Genomic DNA, 17,263 nt, shown 5'->3' on the forward strand with positions numbered 1-17,263 from the left:
CCTGTTGGCAAAAATGGGTACAACAAGTACCTGTTCTTAATAATCAAGACATTCTATTCATCAATAATAGTTTTGTTATTGTTTCAAGAATTAAAAAAAATACCATGGCATAAGGGACATATACTATCCAAGAAAAACTTGTTATTGTTTAACATTTACATTATTAACATTTTGTGATAACTATGTATATGTCCCTAACAGGGTGGAACACCTTCACGGCCCGTGTCTGAACAATAAATCTACCCAGAATTATTATTTTTTTAGTCTCTGAGCTTGACCAATATGTATTCCGACTAGTTAAACATGTCACCATTTTGGTAGAATGCTAAAAACTGAAAATCATGTACTTTTTTTTCCAACATTTATGAAGCCAAAATGTTACCGCATACCAGGAATGACCCAGCTATAGTCTCTAACTGTGTTGCTATTTGATTAGAAAAAAGAAAGACAAAAGTGAACATTGGCCTGCATGGTAGCCTAATGAGGTGCCGTCAATGGTCTTGCTTTGTAAATAAACCCTTATTGTAACAAATTATATTGTTAAACAATTAAAAGAACAATATGTTAGTTCTAAGTCTGAGAACAAGTTAGAAAGAGCTTTAAAATACGGACCTTCTTGAATTATTGACTAAACAACCCCCCCCCATAACCACGCCCCCAACAAAGCCCCGCCCCCTCTGGTGAGTACCGGCACTTTATTTTTTCCACTTAAAGCACTGCCAGACAACCTGGCGTTATGTAAGTTTTCACAGCCTTTCAAAAGTAATTTAATTTAAAGCTTTGTCTGCAAGGGTACTGTTTAAATACAAGTACCTGACAAATATTTTTAAACTGAAATCTCTCCGGTGCGACGGCGACCCGTTTAGATCTGCTCTGACGGATAGATATGTATAGCCCTGGTGGTTCCAAGAAGATTTGTCTGCAAGGGTACTGTTTAAACGCACAGTTACCTGACAAATATAAATAGTAAAATCGCAAACCTGACTCTCTACTTTTCTTCCACTCCAGAAAGGGCTGATTCAGGTTATATTATATTTTTTTATTTTATGAAATATTTAAATTCCATTTCTGTGTAAAGCACTTTGAATTGCCACTGTGTATGAAATGTAGCTTAGCTTGTCTATAATATAAAGTATTTTTCAAATGATAATTCTAATAGTAGTATTTTCTGGAAATTTCATATGAATTTGTACAATGTGAACTGTAAAAAAAGTATAATTATTAGAAAAAGTAAGCATGAAGGTCCACCCCTAAGCCCACACCTAAACATACCTGTCGCTGGGACATAAGTAGATCATATGAAAACTTACGAATGAGATTGTACAAATTATTAGCTACTAATTCGCCAAAACCTAAAAGTTACAAATTGCCATGAGATTGTCTTGTGTGTACAGTATATTAGGTGTTTCTCTAAGGATGAGAAACTGCAGTCCTGAAGGGCTGTTTAGCTCTATCCCTTTTAAACACAACTCTAAAATGACAGGCAGGTGTGTTTGATTAGGAATTTAACTATGCTCTGCAGGACAGTGGCCCTCCAGGACTGAAGTTGCCCATCCCTGTGTAACACGGTCTACATTGCAAGCATGGGCCAAGATATCTGCAGAAAATGATATAATTTCCAATACCAACAGTGCTTTTAATACACAAATGGGTGGTGATTGTTACAATGTTAATGTTTTGCAGTATCTTTTTTAATTTATTTTATTAATTACCATAATCCTGGGAATCACACCCATTACTTTTTTAGGGGCCTTTCACACAGAATATGTGTTTGCATTCAACTGCTCTACTTTTTCATTGGTTTTCTAGGTAAACGTGCTAGACGGACGTGTTTGACCATTACGCTCATGTCTTACGACTTTTGCAGTGTCTCGCACGTTAGACATTGAACATTTGAAGTATAAGAATTTCTAAAAAACGTGGTTCAAGACCTTGCGTCGCCCCCCCCCCCCCATTCCACCACCAAATATCCACCCTGTGTCCCACGTTTCTAAACACGAAAACATGCTGTGTGAATGGCACCTTACAATGCTATTCCACAGTTTGAGCTATAGTATTTCGGAAAATGCTTTAGCCTTTTGTTTCAATAGTTTTAGCATGTATTTTTTCCTATTTAAATATTTTTTTAGTCATCTTCCATGTGTTTTTAAAGGTTTAATAATGACCTCTCCTCTCTGTCTGTCTGTTTCTCTCTCAGCATGGGACAAGAAGGGTTGAAAGGTTTGCTGAGTGGAGGTTTGGGGACCAGTCAAATATGTTCCTTGAGTTTATGTTATTGTGGTTTGGGTTCATGGAGCGGAACTCTGCTAGCTTCACTTCTCACCAACAGTTCTGTGAGGTACTGACTGTTATGACCACTGATGCTTATGTTTCCCATTAACCTGTGACTCTCTGCTGTGACTCCTGGGATCCATCAGCTTCTGCTAAAGTATTTCTTCACATATTCATTCATGAGCTTCAGCTGATGACTGCTTACAGCTGATGACATCTTACTGGGCCGCAGGGGTTTCGGAGTTACAGGGGCCCTCGCTGTGGGCCCAAAGAAAGGCTATTTTGACAATCCAATAGATCATCCACACACTTTCTCTCACTCTGACAGAGATCCATGCTTTAAAGCAATATATTGTATGAAGAGCTATTTGCGTTGCATTACTTAACTGGAGTGCCGGATTGCACAGCTTGTTCAAACATATCTAGCATCTCCATTAGGTGTTCAATACCAAGGCAGGAAGGGCACTGATTATGTCCACTCATGTTATCCATCACACTAAGGTATGTGGACCCTCTAACTGTATCCACATTGAGCTTCAATACTCACTTAAGAGCAATCCCAGTGAGAACAAAATGAAAGGGATATCATATGGGATGTGTGTGTTCACAAAGTTGATATTTGCAGCCTGCCAGAAATTTGGAAGTCATCTCAAACCGCATGGCCATCCTGTGGGCATCTTTTGGAGAACAGGGCGCTTGTAAATCAGCACGTTCTGAAGAAGAAATGTTCATAAAACAGTGCTTTCCAGGGGGAAACGCTTGTAAAATAGCAGGTTCCGGAGGGGGGGGAAATGCAGTATGCTAGTTAAACTGAAGCTCTTTTCAGTATTACCACTAATCAATTTCATCAACCAAGAATGAAGAACAGATAGAGTTGTTTGGGGGCTTTTATAGCTCAAGAAACATCTTTCTTTTTAAAACATGAACGCAGGTATTTCCACTAGTGACAGTCTGTAATGAAAGGAAATAGATGTTTTATAGTGTCTCTCATAAATATAACTTTGTCTTAAGAAAATTAAAATACAAACTAGTTGTTACTATGGGTCTTTCATCATCATTTACTGATAAACAGGAGCCTGGCTTGTTGTCTGTGACTCTTAAGACTTAAGACATCTATCTTTAAAAATTTGCGCATAACATAATCTATAGTTTAATGTAAAATTAGGTAAATGCATTGACTGTGTGAAATAGATTTTCTTTTATTTAATTAATCAGCCAGTCTTATAAGTTGGGTTACTTTGTCAGCCCTAAATGCATTCATTGTTTGATCCTCGTCTTTAGGGAGCTGTACATCAATGGCAATGAGCTACAATGTGTGGGTGCCATTGAGCTGCTGAGAACTGTGGCTGACAACAGCCAAAAAATGGAGATCCAAAACAGAACCACATCCATCACAGGTGTGTATGTGAGTTTATCAACGTTCACCTAATTAATTCTATCAATAGTACAGACGACAGACGCCAACCAACAGAAACAGACATTTAGTCAGGGATGGAATGTCTGAAAAGTGACAGGCTATATTCTGGTGATTGTCCGCATTGGTCGGCATCTGTTGGTGTAGTGTGTGAATTGGCCTTAAAAGGTCAAGATAAGACTTCTCCCTTAAGGTTTTTCTGTTTTTCCAAACCTCAGAGTTCTATACAGTTCTGTGTGAGTGGGATACATACATGCAGTGTGTAATGTTATGCAATGGAATGTGTCAAGAAACTAAATGGGAGAATAATCACCCCATCTGTCTTTTTTCTTGACTTCCCAGTAGACATTAAAGGGTTTTAAAGGGTGTGAAGTAACCTAATTTTGTGCAAAGTGATGTCATTTACATGTTTCCTCCTTTCAGACGAGACAGAGTTGATCTCCCAAATGAGCAATATGTCTTCCAGGAAAAAGAAAGCAAAGAACAAAGGTACTACAAATGTTCTGCCTCTAAGAAGACCATATAAGGAGCCTCATAAAGCCTGACACAAACATTTATATAGCCTTAAAATAAAAAAAAATAAAAAACTTATTCACACTTATCACTAAAAGTCACAAAATTAATAAAAAAACTCTTTTGGTTTCCCTCGTGTTACAACATCACAAAACCTCCATTGAAACCATCTGAACAAATATTCTCGCTTAGGACTTCTATTACAGCACCTTGACAACGCAACACCTCCACAGACAATGTGGAGGAGTAACAGGAAATATCAGTGTCACACAGAACTGTATTGGACACACATGCTTGTACATATGAACTCTTTTAATCAAAGCAACTTAATTTTGTGGCGTTCTGTATAAAAGAAGGAACAGAGTAATAGTACATGAAGATTTATGGCTCTTTCTGAGGGAATGGGGCCATTTCTTTCCCATTTGTGTCTCATGACACTAATCGATATAATTAAAAAAGAGAATAGGAGTAGAGGATCTAATTCTAGCTATTCACTTCAAAGATAATCCAAAGAAAAAAACACCAGCTTTGCATACATGCATAGACAATGACCGACAGTCAACAGAAGAATCTACAAAGGATTGTATAAATATATTGTATGAGAGAGTATGGATACATAGGATGTTAAACACGTGTGGAACGCATTCAGTAACCAAAGGAACAAATGAGATCATACATCAGCTGTGTGCCTCTATAGCTTTAAATAGGGCACTATTTAAGGGTACAGCCATTTGTAGTGGTGTCCCAAACCATAGTGGACGTTATTGAGTGCACTCATTCAATCCCAAAATGCACCGCAATAACGAGTGTACAACTGATGTACACTCAATGGCTAGAGAATACCCATAATGCACCGTGAGAGTCATGCCAAATGAATTCCTGCGTCTCGCCAGAAGATGGTGCCAGCAGCTGAATCATCCATTAATTATTAATAAATTGTTTTAATTAAGGTTTAAACATGATTATTAAACATAAAGCACCAACTATGCAAAAGCGGCAGACCTTCCAGCACACTCAGTATGCAAATTCATTCGCTCGTTTTCAGGCTCTCCTTCAAGAGAACTATATTAGTGAAGTAATGTTGGGAATAGTGAATGAGGGTATAGCAGGGGCGATTTCGAACAAAACTATAGAAATCATGACAACTAAGGAAACAGGATCTAAACACACAGAGAATACGGGAACAAAGGAATGAAACAAACTTTACAACAAAAGTCTCTGAACAGAAATCAAACCAGACTAGCTGTGGCATTCATTACTGTTACATTTGAATTCGTTAACTGTGTTGTGGTAGTTAGAATATTATTAATTCTATCTGTAACGTAATTGCTCTGAGACACGAAGCCTGAGGATCCAAACGCTGCTTTATTAAAGGATTATCTACAATCATAGTGAAAAACAGGAGAGACAGGCAAAAGGGTAATCCAAAACACCAAGAGACAAGAAACCAGGGAAAATGCTCAGAAATGCTTGTCTGGCTATCACCAGACCAAGCTCAATTTAAAGGGTTAGTTCACACAAAAATGAATATTAGCCCATGATTTACTCACCCTCAAGTCATCCTAGGTGTATATGACATTCTTCTTTCTGACGAATTAAATCGGAGTTATATTAAAAGAGTCCTGGCTAATCCAAGCTTTATCATAGCAGTAATAGTTGCTATGTTTTTGAAGTCCATAAAAAATGCATCTGTCCGTCAAATAACGTGCTCCACGCGGCTCTGGGGTGTTAATAAAGGCCTTCTGAAGCGAACCGATGCGTTTGTGTAAGAAAAATGCAGAAAAATATACCGTATTCAATTTATGGAAAAAATGTTGAAAGTGCCTCTGCCGATCAAAGGCTTACGTTACCAGGTACGCTCGTCTGACGTCATGCACGCATCTTGAATTGCAAGAAGGCACTTTCAACACTTTACCACGGAAGGCGATCGGCTGGAACTTTACTTGATAAAGTTTTAAATATGGATATTTTTCTTACACAAAGGCATCGATTCGCTTCAGAAGGACCCAGAGCCGTGTGGAGCACGTTATTCGACGGACAGGTGCATTTTTTATGGACTTCGAAAACAGATTAACAGTCCCTGCCATTATAATGCTTGGATTAGCCAGAATTTTTTTTTAATATGAATCCGATTGTATTTGTCTGAAAGAAGAATGTGGTGGAGTAAATCATGGGCTAATTTTCATTTTTGGGTGAACTATCCCTTTAAGATTGAACATTTGTCTGGGGAGTCTGCTTTGTATTTTCTGCTGCACAAGAGGCGTGATAAATGAGCATAATTCAAATGACTCTGTATGCACTGTATACAATTGGAAAGTCCTTCAACCAATCAGACCACAAGAGGCGTAATCAACGGGCTACAACCCATCGCTTCTCTATCCGTCATCGTGTTAAACCCGCCAATAGTGCGCCAGGTGGATAAGCCAGTCTGTGATTGGTTCCCGTAAAAGTGTAACAGAAGCAGTAGAAATGAATGTACAGGTTTCGAGAATGAGTTGCAGGGCGAGATCAGGCTGGGTTTACCCAGTTTACAGAAATGCAGTAATACAGCAAACTAGACTTCGCAATGAATACAGTCCGGGGTGTATTTTACATTTCAAAATTTGGTGCAGTCCCCTTTGGTGGGTCCTTCCAATTTCTATGGTGATAACTGCCATTTACATGGATTACATTGGATTTTATGAAACATCAGCCATAACCCTTTTAAATTAAACTACTTTAAAAATGAACAAAAAACCCATTAACAAAAGTGTGGGTCTAGTAGCTCCATTTCTACGTTTGTTTCACACACATAACCACACACATGCACGGACACTTATAAATGCCATATAATAAATGTTTTCACACACATAAATTGTTCATGTTGTCATAGGGAGGCCATAACTGAACTTGTGGTTCGTGGTGGCGAGTGAAGCTGGTCTCACACTCTGGTTGTCACATTCTCAGTGTGGCCAATAGGATTTCGCCCTTTCCTCAAAAAACCTTCCCACTACTCTGTAGGCCAACGAGAGAATTACAGGACAGACGTCTCTCTGCCACTGTTTGTGTTTAAATTTACAGGCCTCTCAGTCAGAATTATGTTATTAGTTTCGCAGTTTAATTATATTTTCTTGTTTATGCACTGTGTTATCAAAAAAATGAATTCCATCTCTCCATGAATGGGAAGAGGTAGTGAGTCATGTCTTTTTAATGGATGCCAGATTAGTCTCAGCTGTGGATGACGTGTTTGTGTGGTTAGGAAAGAAGACGAAGAAGAAAAGAGGAAAAGCAAAGAGCGGTCCTGGTGCTGCAGGGGGCCCGTGGCTAGAGAAGCTGCACATGTTTGATAACTCCATCGATTACTCAGGAAAGGAGGGACCAAATCAACTAACTCGATTCTTGGAGCTCCTTTGCATGTGAGTGTACATGACTGTGTATAGTATATTGTTCAAAATGTCATCTGTCTTTTCTTGGCCACTGGAATTTTCAACACAGATTATGTATTTTTGACCATAAAGTATATATGTTTTAAATGCTTTTACAGGCTTAACGCTACTGAAAGCAATGCTAACTTGCACCAGATAAAGCTACTGCACTGCAAAAAGTGATTTTCTTACTCCGTATTGATATTCCAATAGTCCAATACAGTACAATAAAATACAATACATATCCAATACAGTGTTGTTTTCCAATACAAATAACATTCTTTTCTAAGAAAATTTATCAAAATTATTAGAAAATAAAATTGAAAATATCTGCCAATGTGGGCAGAAAAATAAACTAATTTCAAAAGAAAAAGCAAGTTGTTTTTTTCTCACCCCATTGGCAGACATTTTTTTTCACAATTTAAGCATAAAAGCACTTATCTTGATACATTTAAAAAAACAGGACTGTGACATCTTGCTTCTCAACTAAATGTATCTTTCAGTAAGACTTTAGAACACAATATTAACAGTGCTTAGTTGAATTAGGTAGTTAACTAATCAGTTGCTAATGTTTTTTTCACACCTCCCAGAGATCTAATAAGAACTACTACAGGTTTATAATTAATGTGAACAATGCATAATGTATAATTAACCCACTAGTTTGGCCAATATTCATGTATTACCAAATCCTTCAGAAGGAATGACTAATTGTTTGGAACAGCATTCTAAAGTGAAAACCATGATAACTACCTAATAATGACTGTCAATGCAAGAGGTTTTTGTAAGGTTTTGGATCGTAATTCCTTCTGACGGATTTGGTAACACTTGAGTCATTACTACACAGTGAAATCCCCAGTGTTAAATCAACACTGCTCAGAGCACACATGGTCCCACTCTACAGAGTGTTAAAGTAACACTGAAGCGGTGTTAAAGTTAATTAGATAAATGATTGATAGATGAAGTGATGATTGACCATTAGTGGTGACACCTGATGATAATGAGCAGAATCACTGAAGGAAAGAGAAACACAAGAACTAATTGACTTCAGCCACAGCCTTAGATGAAATCAACGATAAAAGAAGACAATACATCTCTCAAGATCTCAATAGAGGAGGATTAAACAACTCCACAAACAGCATTACCAGCTTCACTTATTACTAACCAGATTGATTTTATTTCTGTCAGACGTCTGCAGAAGCTCTTATTGAGAATTAACAGAGGTTTAGATGCTGATGTTTTATAGAAAATCACCATTATGATGATCAGAGTTTCTTTTAGCTGAGCAGTTTGACTCTTGGATTTTTATGTGAGTCTGTTGTCTTTGTAACAGAGCTTACTGAAACATATAATTTGTTGCAAAGAAAGCCAGAAAAAAAAAACAATGAAGTGAAAACAATTAATTTGATAAACATCTAAATACTGAATATCTGATCTGTGGCAAGAAAGGTGAACATCATCTATTAATAACAAATTACCACTTTTGGTCAGTGATGAGATTAGTGAATCATTCTACCTTATGATGATAAAAACTATATCACTTTATCATCTTTGTTTTTGGCTTCCTTTGTAAAAAAAAAAAAATTGTTTCAGTAAACACTGTTACAACAACCACCAACTCACATAAAAAAACAAGAGTCAAACTGCCCAACTAAAAGAAACACACATTTTTAATAAACATTTTTAATAAAACATCTAGCCTGATGTCGTCATACTCAGAATATGAAACTGATCCATTGGGCTGGGCAAAAATGCCTCTGCACTCAATTGGATAGACCTACAACCAATCAGAGTGACGCATAGTTGTCAACAGAACTCAACCTCTCACATGCTGGAAGAAGTAGAAGAAGATGAGTGTAAACGATCTTTGCTGGTGTTCTGTTGTAAAAATTATTTAAAGGTGAACTTTGTAGGATTTTTGCAGTAAAATATCCAGAAACCACTAGGCCAGTGTTATATATTTTGTTCAGTTGAGTACTTAGAATATCCCAAATGTTTCCAACTATTTGTAAATCGTGAGAAACTGCTATTTTAACCGAGGAACCGGGACGTGTGAGCTATGCGTGTGAGGGAGTCGCCTGTCGATTGTGTCATATCTGCGTCACCCTCGGTTTCCGGTTTTATTCAGTGAAACACTTTACTCTCACTGCATTTTGAACAAGTGTCATAGCAGCCGCCGAGCGAACGTCATAACTTCCTTTTCAACACACTTAGATATATCTAATATGATAAACAGAGTTGCATTACCTCACTCATGACTGGAAAAGAGGAAGTGGCGCCGGCAACCGTGTCATAATAAAAGTCCTGCCGGCGACTATGCCATAATAACAGTCCCGCTCTTCAATCGCTCCTGCGGCCTTGCTCAGCTCCACAACACTCGGTCCTGCTCTGCTTCAGACTACAGTAATGTTAATAATCGCATCCATGAACATGATTTCTGCCCGAGTCCTATCCTGACTGTTTTCCACCGGCTGTGAGGTGAAAACCACATGTCCCGAGATTCTGCGCTCAAACGTGGCGTCATCAAACTACGCCTTTGTTTTGAACAGGCGACCTCTAGTGGACGGAAAAGTTACATAGTGTAGCTTTAAGGATAAACAGAGGACTTACCAACACGATCATCATTTTTGAGAGAAATAGTAAAGGTGAATGCATATATACGAACCAGTGTTAATTTTGACAGCAAATTTTGATTTAGTTTTAGTCATAGTCTTTTGACTAAAATGCCATTTAGTTTTAGTCATATTTTAGTCACCTGAATTGTTTTTAGTTTTAGTCTAGTTTTAGTCGACTAAATATCATAAGATTTTAGTCGACTAAATCTACTGTAGATTTAGTCTCCTAAAATCTAATGAGTTTAGTTAAATTGTAATAGTACAATTCAAGCTCCATTTAATTTTGACATCATTTTGTTTTTGACATTAAAAAATACACGTAAGAGAGCTCAATTCACTTTTTTGTTTGTTTTTTTAAAAACTATATAGTTTTTATAACTTTATTTCTTTTAGTTAGTAGGCCATATCAGGTAAAGCTAAAGCTTCAAATAAGTTTGTTTATTTATTTATTTTTAATTTCAGTTAACATTTATTTGATTTCAAGTAATGATTTTTTTTTAAAATGGTTTTAGTTAACTATTATAACCCTGATACTTTATTGAATATGTGTCAAATACTGGTCTTTCCTCCTGACTAAGAATTAAATGGGAATTAAATGAAATACAGTTTATTGTGTAACCAAATACGAATATACTGTATAATGAGTGACTTTTAAATTATAAACAAGCTCGAAATACACCGGGACTCTTATTTTGAAATGTCTGCTGCGCCTCTGTTGCAGTTGCAGCTGCTCATTCAAGTTCAGGAGATAAAATATGCATTGTTACAACCGTCTAAACATATTACTATATAATCATCATAAAGTAAACATTGTCATTATTCATCAGCATTAGTTCATATACAATTGCGTGGCATTTGTGCATTATTCATTGATTGTGAACCGCTCTGGAGCGCTGTATTGGGGATGCGTGAGCCTGGAAAAGCACAACAGCGCCGTGTTTTCCCACGGTTAGATCAGCACGTTCGAATCAAATGTGCTGTGACACAGGACATCAGTTCTGACTGGATCTCTTCCCTAATCGTCCCTCCCTAACATTTTCGTCTCGTTTTTATTTGTTGACGAAAATTACAGTAAGTTTTCGTCATAGTTTTAGTCATCGAACACTAGTTTTTATTTAGTTATCGTCTCGTTTTCGTCAGTGAAAAAAGGTCGTTGACTAAAATTATGACAAATTATTCGTCAACGAAATTAACACTGATACGAACAAGTTCTCCGTTTAGTAAACGAATTCAACCCAAGCGCTTTGGTGACGTTAATGATTGTTACTTGATCATCTGTCCATCAACCTATAAAGCCCGCCATGACAATTTGATTGGTCCGAAGAGCTCTGGTTCAAGCATAGTTGCTCCACAACGAATCAAGTCCAGACTGAACTTCCTGACCGCAAATGTTGTGGGCGGGGCTAAGTTCGGCTGGCATCCAGGCCATAAAACATCAGCATCTAAACCTCTGTTAATTCTCAATAAGAGCTTCTGTAGACGTCTGACAGAAATAAAATCAATCTGTTGAGTAATAAGTGAAGCTGGTAATGTTGTTTGTGGAGTTGTTTAATCCTCCTCTGCTGAGATCTTGAGAGATTTAATGTCTTCTTTTAAATTCAGTTGATTTAATCTGAGTTTTTCATCCTCCGTTTTAAAAAACAATCGCGTCCACATAAGCACGGATTAAAAAAATCTCTGTCCACATGAAAACGCAAAACCACGCTATGATTGGCTGCCTGATTTCCACATGGGTCCCATCCATGGCACCGATGCACTGAGGGATGCCATGGGCTCAGTGAAACCCTTCTACAAGTTTACTTTGGACTCAGTGACAGGTAACTGTACACAGGGGCAGGGCCCAAGTGGACTGAAGCTTCACACACTTGCCTTACTATGTTGTATTATTGCATTCTGGTGCCTCTGTTCTGCAATACAATGAGATAACTGCGCATGTATCTGTATACATGTGATAAGCGCTGTTAGCAGAGTTATTAAAAGCTACTTCCGCCATTGCATAGACTCCGGCACGATAACGGCTCACAATCTAACGTCAAACAAAGGAGAGAACGGCGCACACTTCAACTTAACAAGCCGAAATCTCCAGTTTCACCATCTACACGACAACGCTTTCTAAAAATCTTCACCCTGGCCGGAGTTTTCAAAAAAGTCCAGTTTCAGTAACCGGATACTGCGTTTGCGTGTGGACGAACAGCCAAACCGTGTAAAAAAAGCTGCGGTTTTCAAAATACCCGTGTTCATGTGGACAGGGCCTAAGGCTGTGGCTGAAGTATTGTATTTATTTAAATAGGGACAGTGCATATTAATGAACATCAGTACAAGTACACAATGTAAATATGTTAGAGTTAGCACCACAGCTAATTTTCATCTATTGTCCCTAGGCAGATAAAAAACAAAAACAAGGATAAACGTGCATACACACCCTCAACAGTTTGAGGGACACAATACACACTAACAGAAATACACTGACAACAATAATAACAAAAGAATATACGAACAAGTAATTAAGTAATCGTCACACATAAGAAGTTCATGAAGCAGTTTAAAAATGCGTGCAACTTTGGTTTTCTAAAAGCCATATTTTTAAATGAGTTTTAAAAGTAGTGTATGAGGAACAATCCCTTATTGTATGGGGTAGGCTATTCCAATATTTACTTCCCTTTACTGACAAGACAGTTTGTCCAAATGTAGTGCGCCTAAAAGGTATTACACAGTCTCCTTTTTTAGAGGCCCTTGTTCTACCATCACTCTCAGTTCTCTTAAAAAAATCATTCAGTGAGGGAGGGGCAAGATGATGTATAGTCTTATAAACAAAGCAGGCGTACTTAAAATTTATAAAATTTTCAAAACTCAATAATTTATGTTTTTCCAGTATGGCACAGTGATGAACTGATTGCGGTTTTTTATCAAAAATTTTAATTGCTCTCTTGAAGAGTATTTCAATAGGCTTAAGTGTTGTTATATTAGTTAGTGACCAATTTGTAAAACAGTACTCAAAATGTGAGAATATCATTGTGTGTAAGTACATTCTGGCAGCACTTAAGTTGAGGAAGGGCCTTATTTGTTTGAAATTCTGTAAATTGAATTTAACTTTATTTGCCACCCTTTTTATGTGGCTTTTGAATGTTAAATTACTGTCCATTGTCACCCCCAAATATTTAAATTCCTTTACAATTTTTAACTCCTCTCCTCTAAGAAACACGTTAGACTGTATCACCTTTGTGTTTTGTTTTGAGAATACCATGCAAACGGTCTTGTTGGTGTTCAAATGAAGACAAGACCTAGTAAGCCAATCATCAATACGGAACATTGCAGATGTAAGAATAGATGAAACCTCCTGATAATTTTTGCCATACGTGTAAATTACAGCATCATCTGCATACATCTGGATGTTAACATTTTGACATACATCAGGCAAGTCATTAATATAGAGTGAGAATAAAATTGGACCAAGTATGGAGCCTTGAGGGACCCCTACCGGACAATCAAGAAGGGGGGATTTGGTGTTACTAACACAGACACACTGCTTTCTACTGGATAGGTATGATTTCATCCAGCAGAGAGCTTGCTCAGAAAAATTAAAATATGTTAATTTTGACAAAAGCACTTGATGGTTTACAGTGTCGAACGCCCTCTTTAGATCCAAAAACACAGCACCGACATAAGAGCTTTTATCCAAACAGCATTTGATTTTTTCTAAAAAAAGGCAGTTTGCCGTTTCTGTGGAATGATGGGCTCGAAACCCAAATTGCATCGGGTGTAATGGATTACAGCCTGTGTTTAGATGTTCAATCATTAGCTTAGCAACCCATTTTTCAACTACCTTAGACACAACAGGTAGGAGGCTAATTGGCCGGTAGTTTGCCATTTCTGTTCTTTCTCCTGATTTAAAAATGGGACTGACCATGGCCACCTTCCAAGCTGATGGCATGATTGAATATCTAACGGACAGGTTAACCAAATGCGTGATCGGGTGTAAGAGAGAGTCCTTGTGCCTTTTTATGAAATTTGTGTCAAGGCCATAGAAGTCCTTAGCCTTTGAGTTTTTCAGAGTCCCTATGATATTTGCCACTTCTGTTTCTGTTATTTGGTCTATCATGAAACCCGGTTGTGTATGATTTACACTACAGGGGGGGTAATTAGGTTGTTTGTAAAGTTGGGTAATTTCATTGACCGAGTTTATAAAAAAGCTATTTAATTCTGTAGCTATAATGTTAGGGTCAGTTACCAGTTCAGTTTTAATTTTCAGTTCTAACTCTTTATTATTGTAATTCTGTTTTTTACCAATCAATTTATTTATGTTTTGCCAAATTTTTTTCCCATTCCCTTTGGCATCCTCAATAATTTTGATAAAAAAGTTAGCTTTAGCTTGCCTTATTGTCTTTATTACTTTGTTTCTCATTGAAGTAAATTTTTGTCTGTCTGTTGTAAGACCTGATTTTAAAGATCGTTTCAGTAACTGATCTCTATCCTTCATGAGGTGTCTACATTCTTCATTTAACCAGGGCAAAGAGTCCTTCCTAAATTTAGGTTGGCTCCGCCTTTTAACAAAGGGTCTCATAGTTTCCTTGATTTTCGAAGTGAATTGGTTACTGTCACTCTCTATATCACCTGTAGAGAGGACTTTTTCCCAGTCCACCTCTCCTAAAGCTATACCAAGGTTCTGCTGTAGACCAGTTGGTACTGTTTCATAATTATAACTAGATTTTACTGAAGAATGAAAACGTTGTCTTGCTAATTTTCTGGAAAATAAGATTATGTTATGATCCGACAAGCCAGTCATAAGATTGAGCGTCTTTATGACTCTTTCAGGTCTGTTTGTAAACACTAAATCTATTTTGGTTTCTGATCGATGAGTTATTCTAGTAGGTTGTTCTATTAACTGTGTGAGATTATAATAATCTGTAATGTGCTTAAAGTTTCTTCTTCCACACTTATCATTCCAGTTGATGTTAAAATCACCCATCATGATAACCTCTTTGTTAAAGTTACAGTTTTTAAGAAGAGCTTTTAACTGATCATAGAAATCTAATTTTGCTGAAGGTTTTCTATACATACAAATCAGGGTAAATGACATTTCGACAGACAATGATATATTAACACCAACACATTCAATATCAATCCCCATAGGAAATTCGATTTGTTTACATTTAAGAGTGCTTTTCACATATAATAAAACTCCCCCTCCCCTCCCTTTGTCTCTGTCTTTCCTAAATATATTGTATCCAGGCATAATAGATAAAGCCTCAGGAGATGAACAAGTTAACCAAGTCTCAGTCAGACCAAGGAAATCAATATTAGAATTAACAAGTAAATGTTCCAATTGTTCGCGTTTGGATGCCATACTCCGGATGTTTAAATGACCGCCAAACAACCCTTTTAATTTGCATCCAGGATCCCATACAGTTTTAGCTTGGTTCAGCGTTTGAAATAATTTTGTAGCTCGATGTTTTCTCATTACGGGATTCCTTGATCTTGATATAGTATGTGCAGTGTGACAAACTGATGGAAATTTTGGAGACTCACCACCGCTGGGGATTTTGACCATATGCTGCTCCGTGTTAAACTGCTCTGCACTGTTGCTGGGGCTTATCAAGTCAGGACCAGTTCGTTGCTGCAAACCGGTTCTGTTACCAAAAGCCATCGGTCGAATGGCCTGCCCGAGCGGCCATGGCAGCACACGGGGTGAGTTAATCGTAGCAGTAGCCCATGCCAACGATTGAACAGCAGGCACAGACAGCGCCGGCAGCGCCAAAAGCGGGTGTAGTAGAAATCCAGCCATACCCTCGGTGGTGAGAAGGTTGTTATGGTGTGTTGCCGACTGCACAGCATGGAATGGCAATTCCACGATATCTGTTTGAGCGCTGGTAGCAGGCCGCGGTCCGGGATTGAGTTCCACATCGCCAGCGAGTAGCAACATGATGGTAAGTTGAGTAAGCCCACTACGCTGGTTAGATGGCCTTTCAGATGATCTGATGTGAGCCTTCGTATATCCATTGATAAGAAATTTGGAGTATAACAGATGTTGACTTCTCCGGACGGATTTGAGAACTATATATCCTTTGTGGAATCGATGTTGTACAGACAGCAGAAGCAAAGTCACAACATATAGTATTGTAAACCACTGATGCGATGTTAATTTAAACTTAGATGGTTTTGTTGGTTCAAACAAACAGCACAAACAACACGCAGAATCTGCCAGACTGCATGCGTGTGCGCTCGTCTCCGCCATCTCCGCCACTCCGTGTATTGTCAGTTAGTTCTAGTGTTTCTCTTTCCTTCAGTGATTCTGCTCATCATCATCAGGTGTCACCACTAATAGTCAATCATCACTTAATTAATCAATTATTTATCTAATTAACTGTAACACTGCTTCAGTGTTATTTGAACACTTTAGAGTGGGACCATATGTGCTCTGAGCAGTGTTGATTTAACACTGGGATTCTGCTGTGTAGTGAGATACCACGAACGTCACTTGAGAATACGGTTCCAAATAAATAGTAATTCCATTTGAGTCATTACTATCCAAAACCTTATAAAAACCTCAAAAGCGTACAATGACTTTAGCCATACTAGAGAGTTATCAAGGTTTTCACTTTATAATGCTGTTAGTAATTCCTTCTGAAGGATTTGGTAATACTTGAGTCATTACTAGTGGGTAACCATTATATTAATATTAGAAGTAATTATACATTATGCATTATTCACATGAATTATGAACCTGTATAGTTCTTATTACTGGTATGAAAAAAAGTAGTCACTGATTAGTTAATAGTGAACACTGTTACTCACTAATTCGTTAATAAGAGTTTCTTTTTAGTTAATATAGTTACTAGAATGTTAATATTGCGTTACTCGTTTGTCCCTGTGTAGTTATTCATTAACCCTTGTGCATCCTTATGGACATTTTTGGCTTTTTCAGTTTAGTTTTTTTGATAACTGCCTGTGTTAATGCTAACTGCATAACATTTGCCACAGGTGTGTATTTTTTTTTGGAATGTTTATATTTCAGCCCCATTTCCTTTAAAAAAAAATCTATTTTGCACTAG

The 17,263-nt window shown here is 37.6% G+C and overlaps 1 protein-coding gene across 1 annotated transcript in view; it reads right to left on the reverse strand.

Moving 5' to 3' along the window:
- LOC307131912 (transmembrane protein 255B) overlaps positions 1-16,667 on the reverse strand; it is a 101,030-nt gene extending 84,363 nt beyond the window's left edge. The window contains exon 1 of the mRNA XM_079825949.1: positions 15,741-16,667. Within this exon, the coding sequence (XP_079682075.1) occupies positions 15,741-16,446 (706 nt within the window). The 5' untranslated portion in view covers positions 16,447-16,667. The remainder of the gene's footprint in view (positions 1-15,740) is intronic.
- Positions 16,668-17,263: the final 596 nt, after the last annotated feature.

This window comes from Gobio gobio, assembly GCF_949357685.1.
Source record: "Gobio gobio genome assembly, chromosome: 9".
NCBI lineage: Eukaryota > Metazoa > Chordata > Actinopteri > Cypriniformes > Gobionidae > Gobio > Gobio gobio.